Source organism: Athene cunicularia, assembly GCF_003259725.1.
Source record: "Athene cunicularia isolate RWA chromosome 4 unlocalized genomic scaffold, athCun1 chr4_part2, whole genome shotgun sequence".
NCBI lineage: Eukaryota > Metazoa > Chordata > Aves > Strigiformes > Strigidae > Athene > Athene cunicularia.
This window is the reverse complement of record NW_020799099.1, coordinates 23,608,238-23,627,732: the sequence shown is the minus strand read 5'-3', so window position 1 is coordinate 23,627,732 and position 19,495 is coordinate 23,608,238. Positions and strand designations below refer to the sequence as shown.

Below are 19,495 nucleotides of genomic sequence, written 5' to 3'. Positions count from 1 at the left end.
TTTAGAATTACTCTAAATACATTCTTGGAAAATCCAAACAAGCTGCATCCTGTTTTTTGACAAAGAACTAGAATAGGAGCAGGGACCATGTCTTTGTTGATGGCCAAGCTAGTGTTTAGATGTATTTTGCAGACCACATATGAATTTAACATCTAATTCTGCCATCTATGAGGGGAAATAAGTGCTATTCATAACTTCAAAGGCAGAAGATGTCGGTACTCATTTACCATTGCACTGATGTTTGGACAGTCCCAAATATGTTCCAGGAGTAAATTTAGTAGAAGCCTTACACCACTCTCGCTCCTAGTAGCCAGGGCACTCCTGAGTGGTTGTTTCTCTGCATCCCACGGTGTTTGTTTGTTTCTGGGGGGGGGAGAGCAGCTACTTGGAATTATTGTGAGAATAGAGAGTCTTACACAGTGGAATATAAAAGCTGGGCTTAAGATAACAGAAGGAAAGCTGAAGGTGGATAGGATTGCTCTTTGCAGATACACAATGGGAGAGGATGCATACAGGTGAATGAGAAGTATTATTTAAATACCTTTGTATCAGCAAAACTTTCCCAGTTTTTGCAGACTTCTATGGTTAGAAATGTTTTTAAAAATAAAAAAGTCACTGCTGCAGTAAGGTTTCAGAATACCTCCTTAGCTGGCCTGCTGAGAAGTCATCTGTTCCTATAATGCTTGAATAAATACACTTATGCTGTATCATCCAAATTCAGAGATATATTTTTATTTAAAGGCAAGATTATTTAAGACTAATGTATGTTTTTCAGGGTGCAAAGAAGAGTGCTATTGGTCAGCGCATTGTAGCAACTTTGCCATATATCAAACAAGAAGTCCCCATCATAATTGTCTTTCGTGCACTGGGCTTTGTGTCTGACAGGGACATTTTAGAACACATCATATATGATTTTGAAGATCCAGAAATGATGGAAATGGTAATATATGTTAAATAAGTGATTTCCTGGCTTAACATTTGGTGTGGATAATCATCCTTCATAGTATTGTTAATTTTCCAGTTGTAATTTATTACTTTATTGGTTTTTGGGTTGTCTGTTACAAATGTCAAAAGTTCTCTGCCTAAACCTATTCTAAGGAGTATTTTAAATGAACAGAGTGCAATGGAAATTTCAAGGGGTTAATATGTATTTGGAGAAGTAGGGTCTTATCCTACTGCCATTGACTTAAATAGTAAAAATCCTGACTCTACACCTGACTCTGCAACAGGCCTAGAATTTACTTGAATGAGAACTATTTTCTGCAGCCTCAACTATATTTTTGTGCGCTTCCTACATGCTCCATTACCATTTTCTGCTGCTTTTGAAAAAACTACTGTAGTAAAGCTGGAAAGAACCGGATCGGTAATTAGCTGTTCCTGAAAAGAATTATCAGTAAACTACTGCATAGTTTTCCTTCAACCTCAACAGGCACCTGATGCTATAGGATTGTACTGTATTTTGTGCATTAGGTCAAACCTTCTCTGGATGAAGCGTTTGTCATTCAGGAGCAAAATGTTGCTCTCAACTTCATCGGATCAAGAGGTGCAAAGCCAGGTGTCACCAAAGAAAAGAGAATCAAGTATGCTAAAGAAGTCTTGCAGAAAGAAATGCTCCCACACGTTGGTGTCAGTGACTTCTGTGAAACCAAAAAGGCCTATTTTCTAGGGTATGTCAGTGTTTTCTGTCACACATCTGCAAATGGATCCTGAATACACATTTTATTCACATTATATGTATATGATTCGAAGAATGCACTGAATGGAAGTTTGGTTTTATCTCAGTCTTCTGGATACTCAGTGATAAACTTTAGGGCATTGGTTTATTTTCCATAGCTGAGAAAATGTCAATAACAGGAAAGAAAAAAAAAAAAAGGCAGCAAAACAAGCCTCCAACACATTTTGGATCTTAACTTAAATGTGATGATAGTGATAAATGAGTCTTTGACATTGCATAGCATGGACAACATACAGAGGTTGATAACTGATGTGTAGATAACTACTGATAACCTGTTTGTAATGTAAACCCACTCTGTGAAACTAGAACATCCTCTTGATCACTGCTTATTGGTATGCAGATGAACCATAGCATGAGGAGACTTACCATTTTACACCTGATTCCATGTGCTTAAACATAGCCCATATTGCAGTATGGGACAGATGTGTAGCAGAAGATGCATTGCCATCATGATGTAAATACTAACTTCTCTGTAGTTACCTGAACTATCAGTGTGTCATTCAACTCGAAGGATGTACATGCTGAAGAGGTCTGGTTTAGGACAGCAATGTCCTAAAGATCTAGAATAGACAGCCTTTAGGAAACAGTTCAGTGATTTTTATCTATGAAAGCCTATAATCTTTATTGTGAATGTCTGCTGTTTAAAATATAAACTATCTTATTTGCTTAGGTATATGGTTCATAGATTGTTGCTGGCAGCACTGGGAAGAAGAGAGCTTGATGACAGAGATCATTATGGCAACAAAAGACTGGATCTTGCTGGGCCACTGTTAGCTTTCCTCTTCAGAGGGTAACTATAATGTATATGTTTTCTTTGGAGCTAATTAATGTTAGAGACATTGCAAACTCTGTGCTTCTAAATCGGTCAGAGTATTCTGTTGTGTATGACAGCTGGTCTTACACAACATAGCCTGTATCTGCTTATGATTTTTTTCATGGAGTGGGTAAATTTCCTCTAATAGTAGGTAACTAGCAGCTTCTTTTGAAGGATATTTTGTAAGTGTGCACAAACATTGTTTCCTGCCCCCCGCCTTAGTTACAAATTACCTGCTGCTTTTCAGGAGGCCAGTGACATTTTTCCCAAATAGTATTGAGGAGGCTGCATTGATACAGTACTACAGTACTATTTAATTATGTTTCTTGTATCTTCTTCTACAGAATGTTTAAGAATTTGCTGAAGGAAGTGAGAATATATGCGCAGAAGTTTATTGACAGAGGGAAAGATTTCAACTTGGAACTGGCAATTAAAACAAGAATTATTTCAGATGGTTTGAAGTATTCATTGGCAACTGGAAACTGGGGTGACCAGAAAAAAGCTCATCAGGCCAGAGCAGGAGTATCCCAGGTACGACAGCTGAATAAGGCATGGTATCATTTGTCAAGTTTATGTAAAACTCTGTCATGGAGGAGTTATTGCTTGGCAGCCATGCATGTTGTATGTTAAATAGAACCATTTAAAGGATAGCTGAAACAGATGAAGTTCCAAATAGTTGAGTCTCGTGTGGGGTTTGGTGTGTTTTTTTGTTGTTTAGTTTTTTGTTTTAGCTGTTGTGTTCACTGCAGAACAGTTGGTGTAACTCTTGTAAAGACTTTTTGTGTTAGAGCTTGTGTGTCTGGTCAAGTCCTAGTCCCGGAGAATCTTTAGGGAGGATGGATTTCTTTCCTTTAATTACTTCCAGTGCATCACAGGTGGTTAAAGAAACTTGAGTGACATCTTGTCATATAAGTTATCTATTCCACGGCTAATGATGAGAAGCACTGACTTGATTAGCCCAGAACAGTGCTTAGTTGAGCCTGTTTCTCATAAAGGTAGAGGAAAGAAGTGAGAGTTTTTAAATGTTGGCACGTTTTGTTGTCTGGAGCCCTGCTGAGATCATAATATGGGAAAAACAAGGTTAGGAAAGGGATGAAGATGGTAGCTCTCCCTGGATGGTGTGTCGTTGGGGTATGTGTATGAGGGACTTGTTTGCTTTTTAAATAAAAAAACATTTCAATCTGGAAAAATAAATTTTCTTAAATTTTTGAGAAGCCTTGAGCAGATAGAAAAGAAAGTAAATGCTGATTTGCTCCTAATAAATAAGTTATCTTAGTTTTTCAAACCAAGTTTGAAAAGATCTCTGTGTCATTGTGCTGACAAACACTCCTGTTGAAAATGCAGCTTAAAAGGTATTTTTGAGTATCACTCACTCTGGTTACCTGATCAGAGTAAGCTGTACTACAAAACCCAGCTCTCTGCTTGGATAACTGTGTTTATGCTGGGCCTTGCCATGGTATAAACTTCTGCCATTATAACACTGGTTAGGAACTTGAGATTTTAATGGTGAACTTAGATTAGTGGAGGTGAACTAAAAAGTGTAGCTAACAAAAACCAGAGCTATTTTGGTCCTTTGAAGTACATAATTTCCTGAGGGTGTTGATCCTTTGCTGTAATGTATCATGATGCCTGTCAACGACACGCTTCAGCTTTGACTAACTGAATTCCTTACTATGTGCAGGTGTTAAACCGCCTGACTTTTGCATCTACACTTTCCCATCTGAGACGCCTAAATTCTCCAATCGGTAGAGATGGTAAACTAGCAAAGCCCAGGCAGCTGCACAATACACTGTGGGGGATGGTTTGCCCTGCTGAGACCCCAGAGGTAATGAAAGTAATACTTATGTCAGGACGTACTTATGCCTTTTATCTGCTAGTTGTTTTATAACCATGACACTTCTGATGATCACTTACACTTTTTTTTAAAATGCTGACATGAGTATTTAGCTTTATAGATAACTCTGTGGTTGAATGATATAAATTAATAAAGTAGATAACATGTTTTTTGTCCGCTTCCTTGAGGACTTGAAGTTTAAGTTCTTGGACCTTCTTGGGGTAGTATCTTGATTTGGAAATGCAAGTTAACTTTATTTTTCTACTAGGGTCATGCAGTAGGACTTGTGAAGAACTTAGCCCTGATGGCTTACATTTCTGTGGGGTCTCAACCATCCCCGATTTTGGAATTCTTGGAAGAGTGGAGTATGGAAAACCTGGAAGAAATATCTCCAGCAGCAATAGCTGAGTATGTGCAAATGAAACTGTTTAAACAGACTTCTAAGCATTTTATCCTGCGCAGCACTTCAACGGTTTGGTTTGGTTTTTTTTAAACTTTATTTGTTTGTTTTTTCCTCTTTCTAGCGCTACCAAGATCTTTGTTAATGGCTGCTGGGTAGGCATACACAAAGATCCAGAGCAGCTCATGAATACCCTGAGGAAGCTCCGTCGTCAGATGGACATCATTGTGTCAGAGGTATAAATTTTACATCTAGAATTTGGGCGTCTTTTTAGATGAGAGAGGATGATGCCTTGATATTACTTTGCTAGCTCCAAATAGCATTATTTGCAAGTCTCTTTTTGAACATACTTCATGTTGCGGGGTTGGGTTTTTTTTGCTTTGGGAGTTTTGAGGGTTTTTGTCCTTCCTGGAGGTGTTTTTTGTTTGTTTGATGTGCGTGTTTAGCTGTGGGGATTTTTGTTTTGTTTGTTTTTTAAAGAGGATCTAGTTGAAAAAACAGTCGAAAATAGTCTCTTGAAATGCGTCTGTTTGTGGGAGTGTTAATGCTGCTGATAGAACCTGTAAGATCTTTGTTTTAGGGAACTTTGTTATTTTGTGTTTCGCAGTTCTGATTCTGGGCTGAGACCGTACTCATGGCGTGCTGCTTTCTTGCACAGGTCTCAATGATTAGAGATATTCGTGAGCGAGAAATCCGCATCTATACTGATGCAGGCAGAATTTGTCGACCCCTTTTAATTGTGGAAAAACAGAAGTTGCTGTTGAAGAAAAGGCATATTGACCAACTGAAAGAAAGAGAGTATAACAATTACAGGTGAGAGATATTCCTGAAATTCAACTGAATGTATAATTTTCCATTTTGGAAGCTGTAAATTCCCTCAGGTTGAAGAGAGAAATGATTAAAGCTTTGTGCAGCACAAAGATGCTGTCTCTGTCTGGTAGCTTAATTCATATTTTTATGTAGTAACAATAAGCCAAGGAAGTCCTTGTTCTTGTTACTGCTGAAGAGACCCATTTTATGTGTCAGTTGAGTATTTCAGACATTGGTTATTCAGTTGGCAGGATCTCGTGGCCAGTGGTGTAGTAGAGTACATTGATACACTGGAAGAAGAGACTGTGATGCTGGCAATGACTCCAGATGACTTGCAAGAGAAAGGTGTGGCATATTGTTCAACGTACACACACTGTGAGATTCACCCATCAATGATTCTGGGAGTATGTGCATCTATTATCCCTTTCCCTGATCACAACCAGGTCAGTGCATCTCTTCTGACATCCTGCTTTTAAAGTTGATAGAAAACCCATGGATTTATGTGTAAAGAGCTTTATGCACATATATACTGGTCTTCCCTTGTCTCTGTAGTCTCCCAGGAACACATACCAGTCTGCTATGGGTAAACAGGCTATGGGAGTTTACATTACAAACTTTCATGTTCGTATGGATACGCTGGCACATGTGTTGTATTATCCTCAGAAGCCCCTTGTAACAACACGCTCCATGGAATACTTGCGATTTAGAGAGTTACCAGCAGGTATGTTGTCAGTTAATGTTTATTAAATAAAAATATTACTGTTTTGTTTAAACTGTGTCACAGATGTTGTGTCTAGAATACCTGAATATTTAGCAAATGCATGTAGTTTAAAAATTAACTATAGGTTAAATGTTAACTTATAGCTGGGCACCTAGACTGCAAAAAAATACGTTGCTAGTGTTGCAGCTGAAACTACTTCATCCATATAGTCTGCTAAAATGTAACTGGAAAAATACATTTTTCTTATTTGGTATTTGCTAGGTTCTTCACAAGGGGTCACTCTTGACTGACACTCTTTTCTACCCAAAGTTGCATTTGCTGCTACTATGTTGGTTTTGTGTGTGGGACGTGCAGATTTTATCTCAGAAAGGATAGAACAGTTTCACTGTAGAAAATACAGCTATTTTGACTTACAAGTAATGGCTGTCTGGTATGTGTGCATCCTTTCAAAGTATTTGCTCTGCATATTACAGGTATCAACTCGATTGTAGCCATTGCATCATACACAGGCTATAACCAGGAAGATTCTGTCATCATGAACCGTTCTGCTGTTGACAGAGGCTTTTTCAGGTAAGACTTTTTAAATTTTTTCAACTGCTTGGAAGAAAAAAAAGTATACTGAGTTGTCCAGAGGCTCGAGAAAAGTTCATCTTACACTGAAAGATACCATTCTCCAAATCTTTCCAACCTGAGGAGCTTTTAATTTTTTTTTTTTTTTTTAATGGGGGTGGAAGGAGCAGCACAATGAAAATGGTGAATGTGTACCTTGGCAAAACACAGTGAGGAATGGTTCATCCTTTGTGTAAACTGTCTTCCCACTCTGTCTTCCCAACTCTTCCAATTTCATTTTTACTATGTTTATTGTTCTTTGTACAATGGTTAAATGAAAAAATTTGGACTCTGGTGTTATTTAGCTCTTGACAGTTATATGAACTCCTTAATGGCAATATTGCAGCTTTGTAATACAGTCTTGTCTATATAGTAATACACTCTTATAAATATATTTGTAATATAGTCTTGACAGTTGCTACCAGTGAGGATTGCCACGTTCTTCTCCTTAGTAGGAAATGCTGTTGGGACAACTGGCAACTGATGTGAATTTGTGCATTATAGTTTTTAGATGGAAGTGCTTAGCTCTATAGCTGGTCAATGGGTTTCTAGTTATGTTAATTTTCTTTTGTCCAAGTTGAGACCAAGAGGAGTGTGATTGGTATCTTGAATCTACTGGCTTCCAATGCAGAATGAGACTATTAAACTTTTATGGCTCACGTGAAGCTTTTACAGAACCTCCTGTGTGCATGGGAACAATTAAATATTATTTTTCTTAAAGGCTGTGGCTTTGGTGTGCTGGCAACTGAGGCAGCAAACAAAACCCCCTAAAGCCTTGGAAAGAAGCTTATATAAATTGAAAGTTTTCCACTGCCGCTCAGCTGTACTGAGCGTGACACTGCAGTGTAGTAGTAGAAGCCTAAAAATGCTTGCGAAACGGCAGGTATAAGTAGAAGAGTAATATGAGAATGATATGATGAAGATGTGAATAATCTTTAGGAATAATAACTGCTTTTGAGATGTCAAGCAGTTCTGAAGGTCTCTGCTGTTCATCAAAAATTAGCATGTTATGTATAGGTTCTTTGGCAAGAAAAGTGACCATCAAAAGGCCACCTAAAACTGTTTCTTGTTTGTTTGGTGATGGTCAGATTAACAAGTCTTCAGAGGAAAGGTTGTGTGGCATGTGAACATAATTTGTTTTGGCTGACATTAGTAACAGTAACCATGATATGTGATAAAAGGGTGATTATGTGAAATTGAGTTGTACAGATGGGGAAAAATGATGCTGGTTTCACTGGAGAAGGCTTTATAACTTTGTTTCAGATCTGTGTTCTATCGCTCATACAAAGAGCAAGAGTCTAAAAAAGGGTATGACCAAGAGGAAGTTTTTGAAAAGCCTACACGCGAAACTTGCCAAGGTAAGATGTAGGAGTGCATGAAGACTTGAGCTTTTTAAATTAAATTTTTGTAGGCAGAGTTGTCAGTATTGTTGAACTGATCCAATCTTTATTTTGGGACATATAAAACAGCAGAAATGTTTGTATTAATAGCAAAATACATCAGTTGATATATTTGCATAAAATTATCTTTAGACATTTTAGCAGTAGTCTGAAGTTGCAAGCAGACTTGTAGAATTTCTACAAGATCAAAGTCAATATGTTGTAAAATTTGGGAGTCTACTTTTTCTTTTTTTCCCAAGGTATGAGACATGCTATCTATGACAAACTTGACGATGATGGTTTGATAGCACCTGGGGTACGTGTGTCTGGGGATGATGTCATCATTGGCAAAACAGTGACACTGCCAGAAAATGAAGATGAATTGGAAAGCACCAACAGACGTTTTACAAAGAGAGACTGTAGCACTTTTCTTCGAACTAGTGAGACTGGTATTGTAGATCAGGTCATGGTAACCCTTAACCAGGAAGGATACAAATTCTGCAAGATCAGGGTGAGCACTAACATATGTGCTTTATACTTTTAACCATTTTTGTTCTGTATTTAAGTTACCAATGGAATGTTTTTCTATGGCTTCCAGGTACGTTCTGTAAGAATCCCACAAATTGGAGATAAATTTGCCAGCAGACATGGGCAGAAAGGAACCTGTGGTATCCAGTACAGGCAAGAGGTAGTGATTTTTTTTTCTTTCCCCTCTTAACATTTAATTTCTGATCTTCCTAGCATTGGAATTGCCTTGAGTGAGTTGTCTGTGGAATATCTATTAGGGTGTAGTATACTGGCTTAAATTTAGCTAAAATGTTTGGAAAGGAACACAGCTGCTGCTTACACAGTACTTCAGTGCCTTTGAAATGCTTTAAAACATTTAATTTGAATCCACGGAACTGCTTTTCTTAAAATTGATATTCTGGACAGTACTGACTCTGTTTCCCTGCTATAGGATATGCCCTTCACATGTGAAGGCATCACACCTGATATAATTATCAATCCTCATGCCATCCCTTCCCGTATGACCATTGGTCACTTGATTGAGTGTCTTCAGGGGAAGGTAAGAAGAATCTTTTATGCTTCATGTCATGTCATGCCTGAGCAGTATGAATTAAAATGGTGGTTGTTTTGGGGGATGTTTTTCCCCCTTTTTTTTTTTTTTTTTTAGTAAAGATAGTATTCCCTGGTAGGTGTTAATAAAAAAGTAAGGATTGTTCTCCAGTTACTTGATGGCAAAAGCAGGTTCCTTGGGGAAGACCTACAGTCCTGTAAATTTTTTCCAACGAGTCAGACTACAGTGTACTCTCATCGGTTACTTTTATTCTGAACATTTCCGGTGACCTAGAAAAAGGAGTAGTGAAATTGTTGATATGGTGTATTTTTAAAAATCTCACTATAAATTGTGTAGCTGATAAACAAAGCAAGATAGGCTACTGTCATGGGCATGGAATCTCAAATTCTGGCATTAAGAGTTAAAACTGTTCAAAATAGCTTAATGTTTGACCAATCCTTCAGAAATCTGACAGGCATTTGTAAATCTCCTCTCTGTAGGTGTCTGCAAACAAGGGAGAAATTGGTGATGCTACACCTTTTAATGATGCTGTCAATGTGCAGAAGATTTCCAATCTTTTATCAGATTATGGCTATCATCTAAGAGGAAATGAGGTATAATCAAAATACCAATTCACTGTATTTTTAAAATATACATCTGAGGGATAATAAGGTTTATGATTTGATAATTGCATTGACTACTTCAGGTCCTCTACAACGGCTTCACTGGTCGAAAAATCACATCACAGATCTTCATTGGTCCTACATATTATCAGCGGTTGAAGCACATGGTAGATGACAAAATCCATTCTCGTGCAAGAGGGCCAATTCAGATCCTTAACAGACAGCCCATGGAAGGTAGATCTCGGTAAGGATGTTTATTATTTTCTATACAGTGTTTTCTTTTTCTTTGAAGTTTTTAGCCCTAAAAATTAGCTGCCTCAACTTTGCAGCTAGAATTTAATTAGCTCACCCCAATTAGCCACACATTTTCATGTGCTTGGCTTAAGATGATTTATTTGGTGCAGGTATCAAGGTTTTGGTAGCTGGGGCATTGCTGGGGTGGCCTCTCTGAGAAAAGGCCAGAGGTTGCCCTGTGCTGGACACAGGCACATACAGCTAGTGCAAACAGACCAGCCACTGGCCAAAGCTGAGCCCATCAGAGACACTGGTGGTGTCTCTATGAATACATATTTAAGAAAGGGTAAAAAATGCTGTGCAGCAGCTGTGAGAGAGGAGTGAGAAAATGCAAAAGGAACAGTCCTGCAGACACTCAGGTCAGAGAAGGAGGAGGAGGAGATGTTCCAGGTGCCAGAGCAGAGATGCCCCTGCAGCCCGTGGCGAGGCAGCCTGTGCCCCTGCAGCCCGTGGCGGACCATGTCAGAGCAGATGCCCACCTGCAGCCCATGGAAAGTCTATGCTGGAGCAGGCTCCTGGCAGGAGCTGTGGCCTGTGGGGAACTCTTGCTGCTGCAGCAATCTGTTCCTGAAGGGTTGTACCCCAGGGGAAGGACCCATGCAGTAGCAATTTGTGAAGGACCATCCCATGGAAGGGACCCCATGCTGCAGCAGGGAAAAAGCATGAGGAGGGAGTGGCAGAGAGTAACTGTTACGCACTGACTGCAACCTTCATTTCCCCTGTGACCATGGGGAAGGGAGGAAGGAATTGGAAATGGAGTGAAGTTGAGCCTGGGGAGAAGGTGTGTTGTTTTGTCTTTGTTTCTCACCATGCATTTTTAATGGGCGCTAATTAAATCAATTTTCCCCATGTTGAGTCTGTTTTGCCTGTCATGGTAATTGGTAAGCCATCTCCCTGTTTTTATCTCAACCCACAAGCTTTTCCATCTTATTTTCTCCCTGTCCTGTTGACATGGGGGAATGAGAAAGCTGCTGGGTGGGCATCTGGCAGCCAGGCAAGGTTAAACCCACCACAGATAAATAGAGGGTGATTTAATTGTTCACCTTGTTTTGCTACACAATTGTGTTGTGGCTGTTAGCTGTCCTGACATCTGCTTTAGAATGCTCAGCAAATGATTGTGTTAGCATTCTCCCCAACAGCTTTATTCTGAGGTGTTAAGAGGAAAATTAATGCATAGCTTTACTACTGCCTTGTAATACAGCTGTTGTCTTTCTGACAAGTTACTTGTTCTACCAAGAAGTGATGTATTTTGCCAATGAACTCAAAAGGGTGTTTTGTTTTGTTTTGTTTTGTTTTTTTTCTTTTTCTAGTGATGGTGGCCTTCGTTTTGGAGAAATGGAACGAGATTGTCAGATTGCTCATGGAGCAGCCCAGTTCTTGAGAGAGAGATTGTTTGAAGCTTCAGACCCGTACCAAGTCCATGTCTGTAACCTCTGTGGAATCATGGCGATCGCAAACACAAGGACTCACACCTATGAATGCCGGGGATGCCGTAATAAAACTCAGGTACGTGTGGTTTTCATCAGCCAGTGTTTCTCTTTGTGGGTAAAAGGAAATACCACTCGGGTGAACGGCAAGATAGGGAAGTAAATATTTAAAGAAGCATCAGAACAATTGCTATTTTAGTTTCATAACTGTTTTAAGTGTTTATAGTTTCCTAGTTAATTTGGATGTTTCCTTATTAATTATAAAGTGCTGACTTGTTACTTGGCAGGAAATGCTGTTCAAGTATTTTGCAGTGCAGAGTTTTCAGAGACTTTAAAAGTAAATGCTTGAGAGCTTGTTTTAGAAGTGAAACTCAGAATTTCAGGAATTTAGAGACATTGCCCTTGTGTCTGTCCCCAGGAAGGTACTTAATGCTTGTGGAGCTGGGTCCCCATGGGAGGCCTTTTGTTTTACTCTCTTTAATAAATAAAAAAGCTCTGTAGTGTGTGCTTGGTTACAGAACTATGTCAAGGGAGAGTGGCAGCAGAGATAAAAATAGTTGCCTTAAACAGGCTTGTACTTGTGCTAGGGACTGACTGCTGCAACTCAAACAATGTCACTGGGGTTACTAAAGATGTGTGCTGGAAATCTTAACTGCATTTACTGCACATCAGGCACACTTTGCTATGCACACGTCTCTTGTTAAAAGGCTCTTGCTAAAGATCAGATCCCTTGGCTGTGGGGTTTTATCATTAAAAATGTATTCTGGATGGCTGCTGTGTAGCCTCTACAGTCTTGGCTTCCCTCTTGCTTTGTTACTCTCTGTGAGCAATTCTTGTGAAATGCTTTCATGCTTAACTTAAGATTCAGTTTTGAGCCAAAAACTTAAGTTATTTGTGTAGAGGTGGTGGAAGTTGATGCTTTAGAAGTGCTTATCACAAATTTTTTGAAATCTTTTTCCAGATATCTTTGGTTCGAATGCCCTATGCCTGCAAACTCCTCTTCCAAGAACTGATGTCTATGAGTATTGCACCTCGTATGATGAGTGTTTAGCCTTTAAAAAGGGTGGGGTTTTTAAAAATGATGAGACTGAAGTGCTCAGGTTTTGTTTAATTTTGTGTAGGTTGCATTTAAAATAGTTCTACTCCTCTGCTATGTGCGCTTCAACAGTATGTTTATTTCCTGTAAATAGAATTAAAATTTGTAATCAAACTTGTGAATCTCTTTATTTGTGCATCTGTGAAAGTAGTGTGCAAGCAAATTGGTAATCAAAGAATGCGGGAGTTAAGAGGGAATGATTAGTGAGCTAGAAAAAGCCAGAGGTTGCAGCTTTCCAAAATAATACTTTAAAACTGCGAATTGAAGGTCCTCACATCACAGCTCTGCACCGTCATCTGTGGAAAAACAAAACCATGTTACGCTCTGTGTTGTTCCAAGGGCTAATATCACAACTTGAACAGTAGCACAGTGAGTTTTGTGATGTTTTAGCTGATGGTGAGACCTGACAACTCGATCCTGACCCTCCTTCCTTCCCTACTGCAGGACTATGGCAGCAGGGGCATGGTAATAAATGGCATTTTTCTGTGCTGAGGTTAACTGGACATGGGACACAGAATCCCTAACTACCTAGTGTGTAGTTGTGGAGTAACCTGTTACGTCTGACAGTTTGTGCCATTAACGTTACTGATTTCCTTTAAGTAACTGTGGCTTGCCAGCTTGTTGCTGAACTATGGCATGTTTACTTGAGAAATTTCCTACAGCTGAAAAGGAACAGCTGTAAGAAATGAACCATGAGGCAATACACATGGTAGTACAACCTTGCAGTAGTTACTGTGAGAGGGGGAGTGAACATCTGTTCTGGGGTATAAATGTGCTGCTCATGGTACAACTCAGTAAAACATTTCATTCATGTCCATAAATAAGATGTTTGAAAAGGGATTAGAGACTAGCTAAAAACCTTTAGCAAGGCTTGTCTGGGTAGGTGTTATGGGAATTCATTTTATTGTTAATATTCTCCTACAGGAAGTATTTCAGCTATTCAGGGATATAAGGATACAGAAAGTCAAGACTATATGATTCAGATAAAGCTATTGGGATTAAAACTAAGGATGATGTCAAAAAGTGGATTTGGGCAGCTCAATATTCTCTAGCTGGATGCTTTGTTCCTGGTACCTCAGCCTCTAGCATGGTTACAGTTATGCTTCCAGCTCTCTGGCTTTATTCTGAAGTTTATTCTCTGCAGCTGGAATGAGGGTGGTTTGTCTGCCATCAGCTTTGCACGCAGCCTAGCAAAGAGGACCTGGGTTTGAAAACTGGCTGAGGGCTGGAGGTTAAAGGTCTCAGGTCTTGACTAAGGCCTGCTGAGGCATATCTGTCCCCTTTTGGCTTTGACACTCCAGCATGCAGAGAGAACAGCAGAGACTAGGCTGTTTCTAGGATGGGGAAAAGTAAAAAGGTACAAGAGCTTGGCAGGAATTTAAGTGCTTGAAGTTCTCTCTCAGTCTTGGGATTGGTTGTGCCAATACTGCTTCTAGGAGAAATGGGCAGGTTTGGAAGTGTCCCGAGAACAGTGAAAGAAGGATACAAATTTAGGGCTGGAAAACCACTGGAAGTTGCTTTGTAAAAGCCCAAAAGGTGTTTTTGATTTGGTATCTTAATCTCCAGTGCTTTACACCACTTGGGGGGTTATTTAACAATTCCTTGAGAACTCTAGCAGCTGAGCTTTGCTGGGAATCATAGATTCATAGAGTAGTTTGGGTAGAAAGGGACCTTTAAAGGTCATCAACTCCCCTGCAATGAGCAGGGACATCTTTAAATCAGGTTGTTCAGAGCCCCATCCAACCTGACCTTGAATGTTTCCAGGGATTTGGGCATCTACCACCTCCCCAGGCAACCTGTTCCAGTGTTTTATCACCCTCACAGTGAAGAATTTCTTCCTTATATGTAGCCTGAATCTATCCTCTTTTAGTTTAAAGCCATTCCCCCTTGTCTTATTACAACAGACCCTGCTAAAACGTTTATCCCCATCTTTCCTGCAGGCCCCCTTTAAGTACTGGAAGGCTGCTGTAAGGTCTCCCCAGAGCCTTCTCTTCCCTAGGCTGAACAACCCCAACTCTCTCAAGTGTCCTCATAGATCACCTCATAGAGCACCTGTCCTCACAGGGGAGGTGCTCCAGCCCCCTGATCATCTTTGTGGCCTCCTCTGGACCCACTCAAGCAGGTCCATGTCCTCCTTATGTTGGGGGCCCCAGAGCTGGACACAGTACTGCAGGTGAGGTGTCAGGAGAACAGTGGGGGAGAATCCCCTCCTTTGACCTGCTGGCCACACTTCTCTTGATGCAGCCCAGGATACTGTTGGCTTTTTGGACTGTGAGTGCACATTGCTGGCTCATAGTCAGTTTTCCATCCACTAACACCCTCAAGTCCTTCTACGCAGGGCTGCTTGATCCCTTCATCGCCCAGCCAATATTTGTGCTTGGGATTGCCTTGACCTATGTGCAGGACCTTGCACTTGGCCTTTTTGAACCTCATGAGGTTTACACAGATCCACTTCTCAAACCTGTTTTGCAAACTCAGTAAAAGCTGTGTATTAAACTGGTATTTCTAGTATGATTTTTTTTTTTTGAAAGGGTTAAACAGAGGTGGTCCTTACCTATCAAATAACTGAGTAAACTGCTAGGAGAAAGAGCTGCCAAGTGTTTAACCACACTACCTACCTTTGGTCAGGGCTATTTCATGCAGAGTTTCCACAACATGAATTTTTGCCGAAGCTGTTGCCTCTCCTTTGGCATTTGATGCATGACACTCATATTCTCCAGCATCCTCTTTGCTCAGAGGAGATATCTAGAGGAAGAAACACATCCCCAAGTAAGTGTCCTGTGCATAGGTAGAGGTGATTCTGTTTTAAGGTATTTTATATAACTTGTTAATTATTTGAGACATTATGAACAGAGTGCATGAAGTAGCAGTTAACCCTTAGGGAACCACACTAACTGCATGATTTCTTCTGTCTGCTCTAAACAGTCTGGTTCAGATTGTGGTGGCTCTCTGCAGTGAGGTTTGGGACAAGCACACACTCCTGTGGATCACTCTAGCTTTATATTCTGCTATGACAGATTATGTAGGCTGTAATACTCCCTCCTTGTCTTTTATTGTTTACTTAATTTAGAGATGTGTCAGAGCACTGCATGCTTGGTAAAGGGAGGGAGGCAGGAAGAAAAAGCCTTCCTACAACATGCTGCATCCAGTCATGCAGTTCAGCAAAATCATTGGCTCAAACCCTTCCCTCTCCTTTTTTCCACCTCTGCTTTTGCAAATAGTGTGGGAACCAATACCCAAAGCTCTGCTCCCCTGCTGCCAGCTTCTCTGCAGCTGGGAGCCATCATACTTGAAATTCCCTTACTGGGATGCACAGCAGGTCCCTCTGATGTGTGGCAATCGCTGGTTAGCCTCAGGTACTCCTGTAGCTCAGGAGGTCTTTGGAGTGAGAGCTGATGGCTTCTGTGCTGTGCTACTCAGGCAGGTGATGTGCTTCACTGAAGAAAGGGCAGTTCTGCCAGATCTATAAGGGCTCCTCAGCTGTGGGTGGGTCTTAGGGATGCTTTGCCTCTGGATGGATTCCTTCCTAGACATGATGAGGGTCTCTTTCCTGCTAATGGCAGCAGAAAAGTCATGATATACAGAAAGGAAATCTTCTATTTAAGTGTAGCCCTCTCTGATCATAGAATGCATGCTTCTGCTGCATGTTAGACAGAGGTGGAAAACTGCAATGGAGGTAGCAGCCACCCTTACCCTTCGTGTCTGATTCACACAGGTTGTTTTCCTCTAAATGCCCTGTCTGTTGCCATGTGTCTTCTGTACCATTCTTTGTTCATGAGCTGTTTGCAGACTGCACTGTACTGTTTGTATACTCTGTGCATGTACAAAGTACTTACGAGCACCCAGCCAGTCACTTCATGTTTCTCAGGACCCCCTCGGGTCTGGATAGCCAAATTCTCCCGGTCCCCAGGCAGAAGCTCCATCCTCTGGACACCATACTGTCCCCGAATTATCTAAACAGAAGGGCAGAAAGGGGTAAGAATTTGGGGGGTTATTTATGCTAGAACTGTTAGGACCATACCTGCACACAGACAAGATCAACACTAGTTTTACATGAATGCATTCTGTGCAGTAGCAGTGTTTTTTTCTAGTGCCAGCATTTCACCTTATCCCCTGTGTACTGCAGTCCCACTACCCCAATGCCTCAGCATATGCACTGAGGCTGCCTTCCCCTTGCCCCAGCAGGAACAGAGCAGCACAGCTTTCTGGTGGGGATGGTGCTGGGCAGTGGAGTGTGCAAACATGCCCTGCACAGAATGTGGTCTCACAGAACTCATGCGCATGTTCCCAAGGATGTGTTTAGCCCACCAAATGACACCTGTGCTGAACAAGGAGGATTAGGCTGCTTACAGCTGCTGGTAGCCATACATCGATCCTGTTCAGCAGGCTGGAGCAGCTGCCTTCTGGCTGGAGACTGGGGGGACAACAGGAGCTGACTGTTGTCCTTGTTTGGAGAGGCTCCTCTTTAACTTTCCTGGCGATTGGGCTTTTTTAGCATGGCAGTGGCAGAGAACCAAGTGTCTGCATGTTGCTCCTGGAATGGGCTCTCCCTGCATGACCTATCCTATTCCCAACAGGCCAGGAACAGCCCCGTAGGTTTCTGCTGCAGCAAACCAGGCAGCCCCTCCTGGTGGGCACAGCATCAGTGAGAGAGCAGCAGCACAGTCATTCCCCAGTGCTGCGTATCCAAGTCCAAAGCACAGCATGGGATAAGTGCTGCTCAGCCCTTGTTACCACCAAGTCAAGCAGTCTCTGGCCATGAGGTAGAGGCACGAAAAGCAGAGCAGCACCAACAATCAGTGTAAACACAGCATCTGCTTGTAAACAAGCTGAAAATGCTGCCTAGGTCAACATGCCTACATTGTATGCTCATCCGACAGTCTGCTCCGGGACCTCTAGGAATAAAGTTTGCTGTCTCACAACAGAGCAATCTTTGAAGAGGCTGCAGGGGCCATGCAGTGGCTCTCAGCCCTATGGCTAAGATCCTCTCTGCTCAACACTGGCCCCTGCCCAAAGCCAGCTGTTACCAGCATGCTGCCAAAATCATCACGCTTCCAACTACCAGAGGTAACTGCCCCATGCAGTTCCTGTTCCTGACATGGGCAAGTTGTGTGCAGCCACCTCAGAGTCACTGCTGCCAGTGGAGTAACAGCAGGCCAGGGGAACTGAATTCCCTGCATGCTCTGAATACCAGACATTACCAAGAGAAACATGAGTCCTGTTCTGTCTTGGGATCAACAAGAGTTTAGAAAAAGCAATGACTAAAGACTAAGCAAAGCCAGATGTTTGGGGGTGGACAGAACTGCGCAGATGGAAGAACTCATCAAAGATGTGTGTTTCAAAGGAGGAATCTGCTATGGCCTTTATGCTTACCAGGCACCTTCAGCTGCCTCAGGTTTGCTATGCTCTAAGAGCTCCTAGCAGGGCCCTTACCTTGTTCCAGATGAGGACAGGGGTTGGGATGCCCATGACTTCACAGCTCAGGTAGATCTGTGCTCCTGTCACATTCCAGATGTCCTTAGGAGGAGTCACAATGGAAGGTCCTGCAAAAAGGGAGAAACGTTTTTAAGCACTGGGTGACTGCAAGCCTGTGTCCTTGCTAGCCTTTTAAGTAGGGCCAATCACTTCTGATGGGTTTTGAGGATGAGATGAAGCGGGTCCCTGCTTGAAGCAAAGCTTGCTGGACTGATCCCACATCACAGCACTTCCCTTTCCAAAGCTACACAATGCACTATGTGCATTGTTGACACTCAGCTGGCATGGAGGAAAGGACCCTGCAGGAGACAGGGTGGGTCCCGCTCACTCTCTCATTCCACAGAGAACTTGGCCAGCTTTGCAGCATCCTTTGTCCTGGCATGATTTTAACCTGCAGCAAAGCCTGTGGCAGCTGGCTAGCAGAATTCTATGTTATGCTGCTCCTGTTTCACCTGTGTGCAATACTCAGCCAAAGGAGGCTGGACTGAGGGTGCTAGAGCTCTTCCTGGGGGGGGAATCTGGGGAGGGACCAGGTGAATGCAGAGCTCCATTTTAACCCAGAGACCTTCAATCTCTGGTTAAACAGGGAGTTGTTCCCAAAGCCAGATGGGAACAAAGCTGGTTTGTAGATCTGGCTGGAGATGTTTACCCCTTGGGCTGGGAAATGTTGGAGATGTAACGCATATCCCAGGAAGGGAAGAATGGCCTCTTCTGTTCAGTCCCTCTGTAGTGGAGCTGTTTTGCAAAATGCAGCTATTAATTCCCCACGATAGGAAGTGCAGACCAAAGGAGCACATAGTGTTTATTTCCACTTATTGATAGCTTGAAGAACACAACAGCTTTTCCATTTCTGCTCTGAAGATGCAGGCAGTAACAGGAAACTGAAGCTCCCATTAGGCTCCACCAGGAGAAGGCATTTCCTATGGGAACAAGTACTCCAGAGCCAGCCTGGCTGAAGCCCCCAGGTATGCTGGCTCACAGAGCATGGCTCATTCCTAGCCCCATAAAAGAGGAGCAGATTTGGGTCCTGATGCTCTTTCTGGGGTTCTGAACATGCACTGACCTCAGCCTTGCATGTGCACTCTGCCCTGCAGCCATGGGGAGCCGACTTTAGGTGCATCCCACCGCACCATCTTCCAGCAGAAAGCTGGTGCCTTTTTTCCTCTTCTGGATCTGGTGGCAGGTCCACACTCTCATCACCAGCCAGAAGACACCAGCCAT

General features: G+C 41.9%; 2 protein-coding genes across 2 annotated transcripts in view; one reads left to right on the top strand and one right to left on the bottom strand.

Annotated features, from left to right (window-relative positions):
- POLR2B (RNA polymerase II subunit B) overlaps positions 1–12,908 on the top strand; it is a 23,930-nt gene extending 11,022 nt beyond the window's left edge. Inside the window, exons 7-25 of the mRNA XM_026847704.1 lie at positions 776–940; positions 1,471–1,667; positions 2,406–2,525; positions 2,894–3,080; positions 4,231–4,374; positions 4,652–4,791; positions 4,908–5,019; positions 5,442–5,596; positions 5,838–6,036; positions 6,146–6,314; positions 6,788–6,884; positions 8,187–8,281; positions 8,563–8,813; positions 8,901–8,990; positions 9,261–9,368; positions 9,860–9,973; positions 10,066–10,226; positions 11,587–11,782; positions 12,665–12,908. Coding sequence (XP_026703505.1) covers positions 776–940; positions 1,471–1,667; positions 2,406–2,525; positions 2,894–3,080; positions 4,231–4,374; positions 4,652–4,791; positions 4,908–5,019; positions 5,442–5,596; positions 5,838–6,036; positions 6,146–6,314; positions 6,788–6,884; positions 8,187–8,281; positions 8,563–8,813; positions 8,901–8,990; positions 9,261–9,368; positions 9,860–9,973; positions 10,066–10,226; positions 11,587–11,782; positions 12,665–12,754 — 2,790 coding nt within the window. The 3' untranslated portion in view covers positions 12,755–12,908. The remainder of the gene's footprint in view (positions 1–775; positions 941–1,470; positions 1,668–2,405; positions 2,526–2,893; positions 3,081–4,230; positions 4,375–4,651; positions 4,792–4,907; positions 5,020–5,441; positions 5,597–5,837; positions 6,037–6,145; positions 6,315–6,787; positions 6,885–8,186; positions 8,282–8,562; positions 8,814–8,900; positions 8,991–9,260; positions 9,369–9,859; positions 9,974–10,065; positions 10,227–11,586; positions 11,783–12,664) is intronic.
- IGFBP7 (insulin like growth factor binding protein 7) lies at positions 12,780–19,495 on the bottom strand. Its single transcript, XM_026847942.1, has 5 exons — positions 19,405–19,495; positions 18,233–18,342; positions 16,636–16,752; positions 15,418–15,544; positions 12,780–13,095 (listed from the first exon to the last, which is right to left on the bottom strand). The coding sequence occupies exons 1-5, from the start codon at positions 19,493–19,495 to the stop codon at positions 13,076–13,078; spliced, it is 465 nt and encodes a 154-aa protein (XP_026703743.1). The 3' UTR covers positions 12,780–13,075.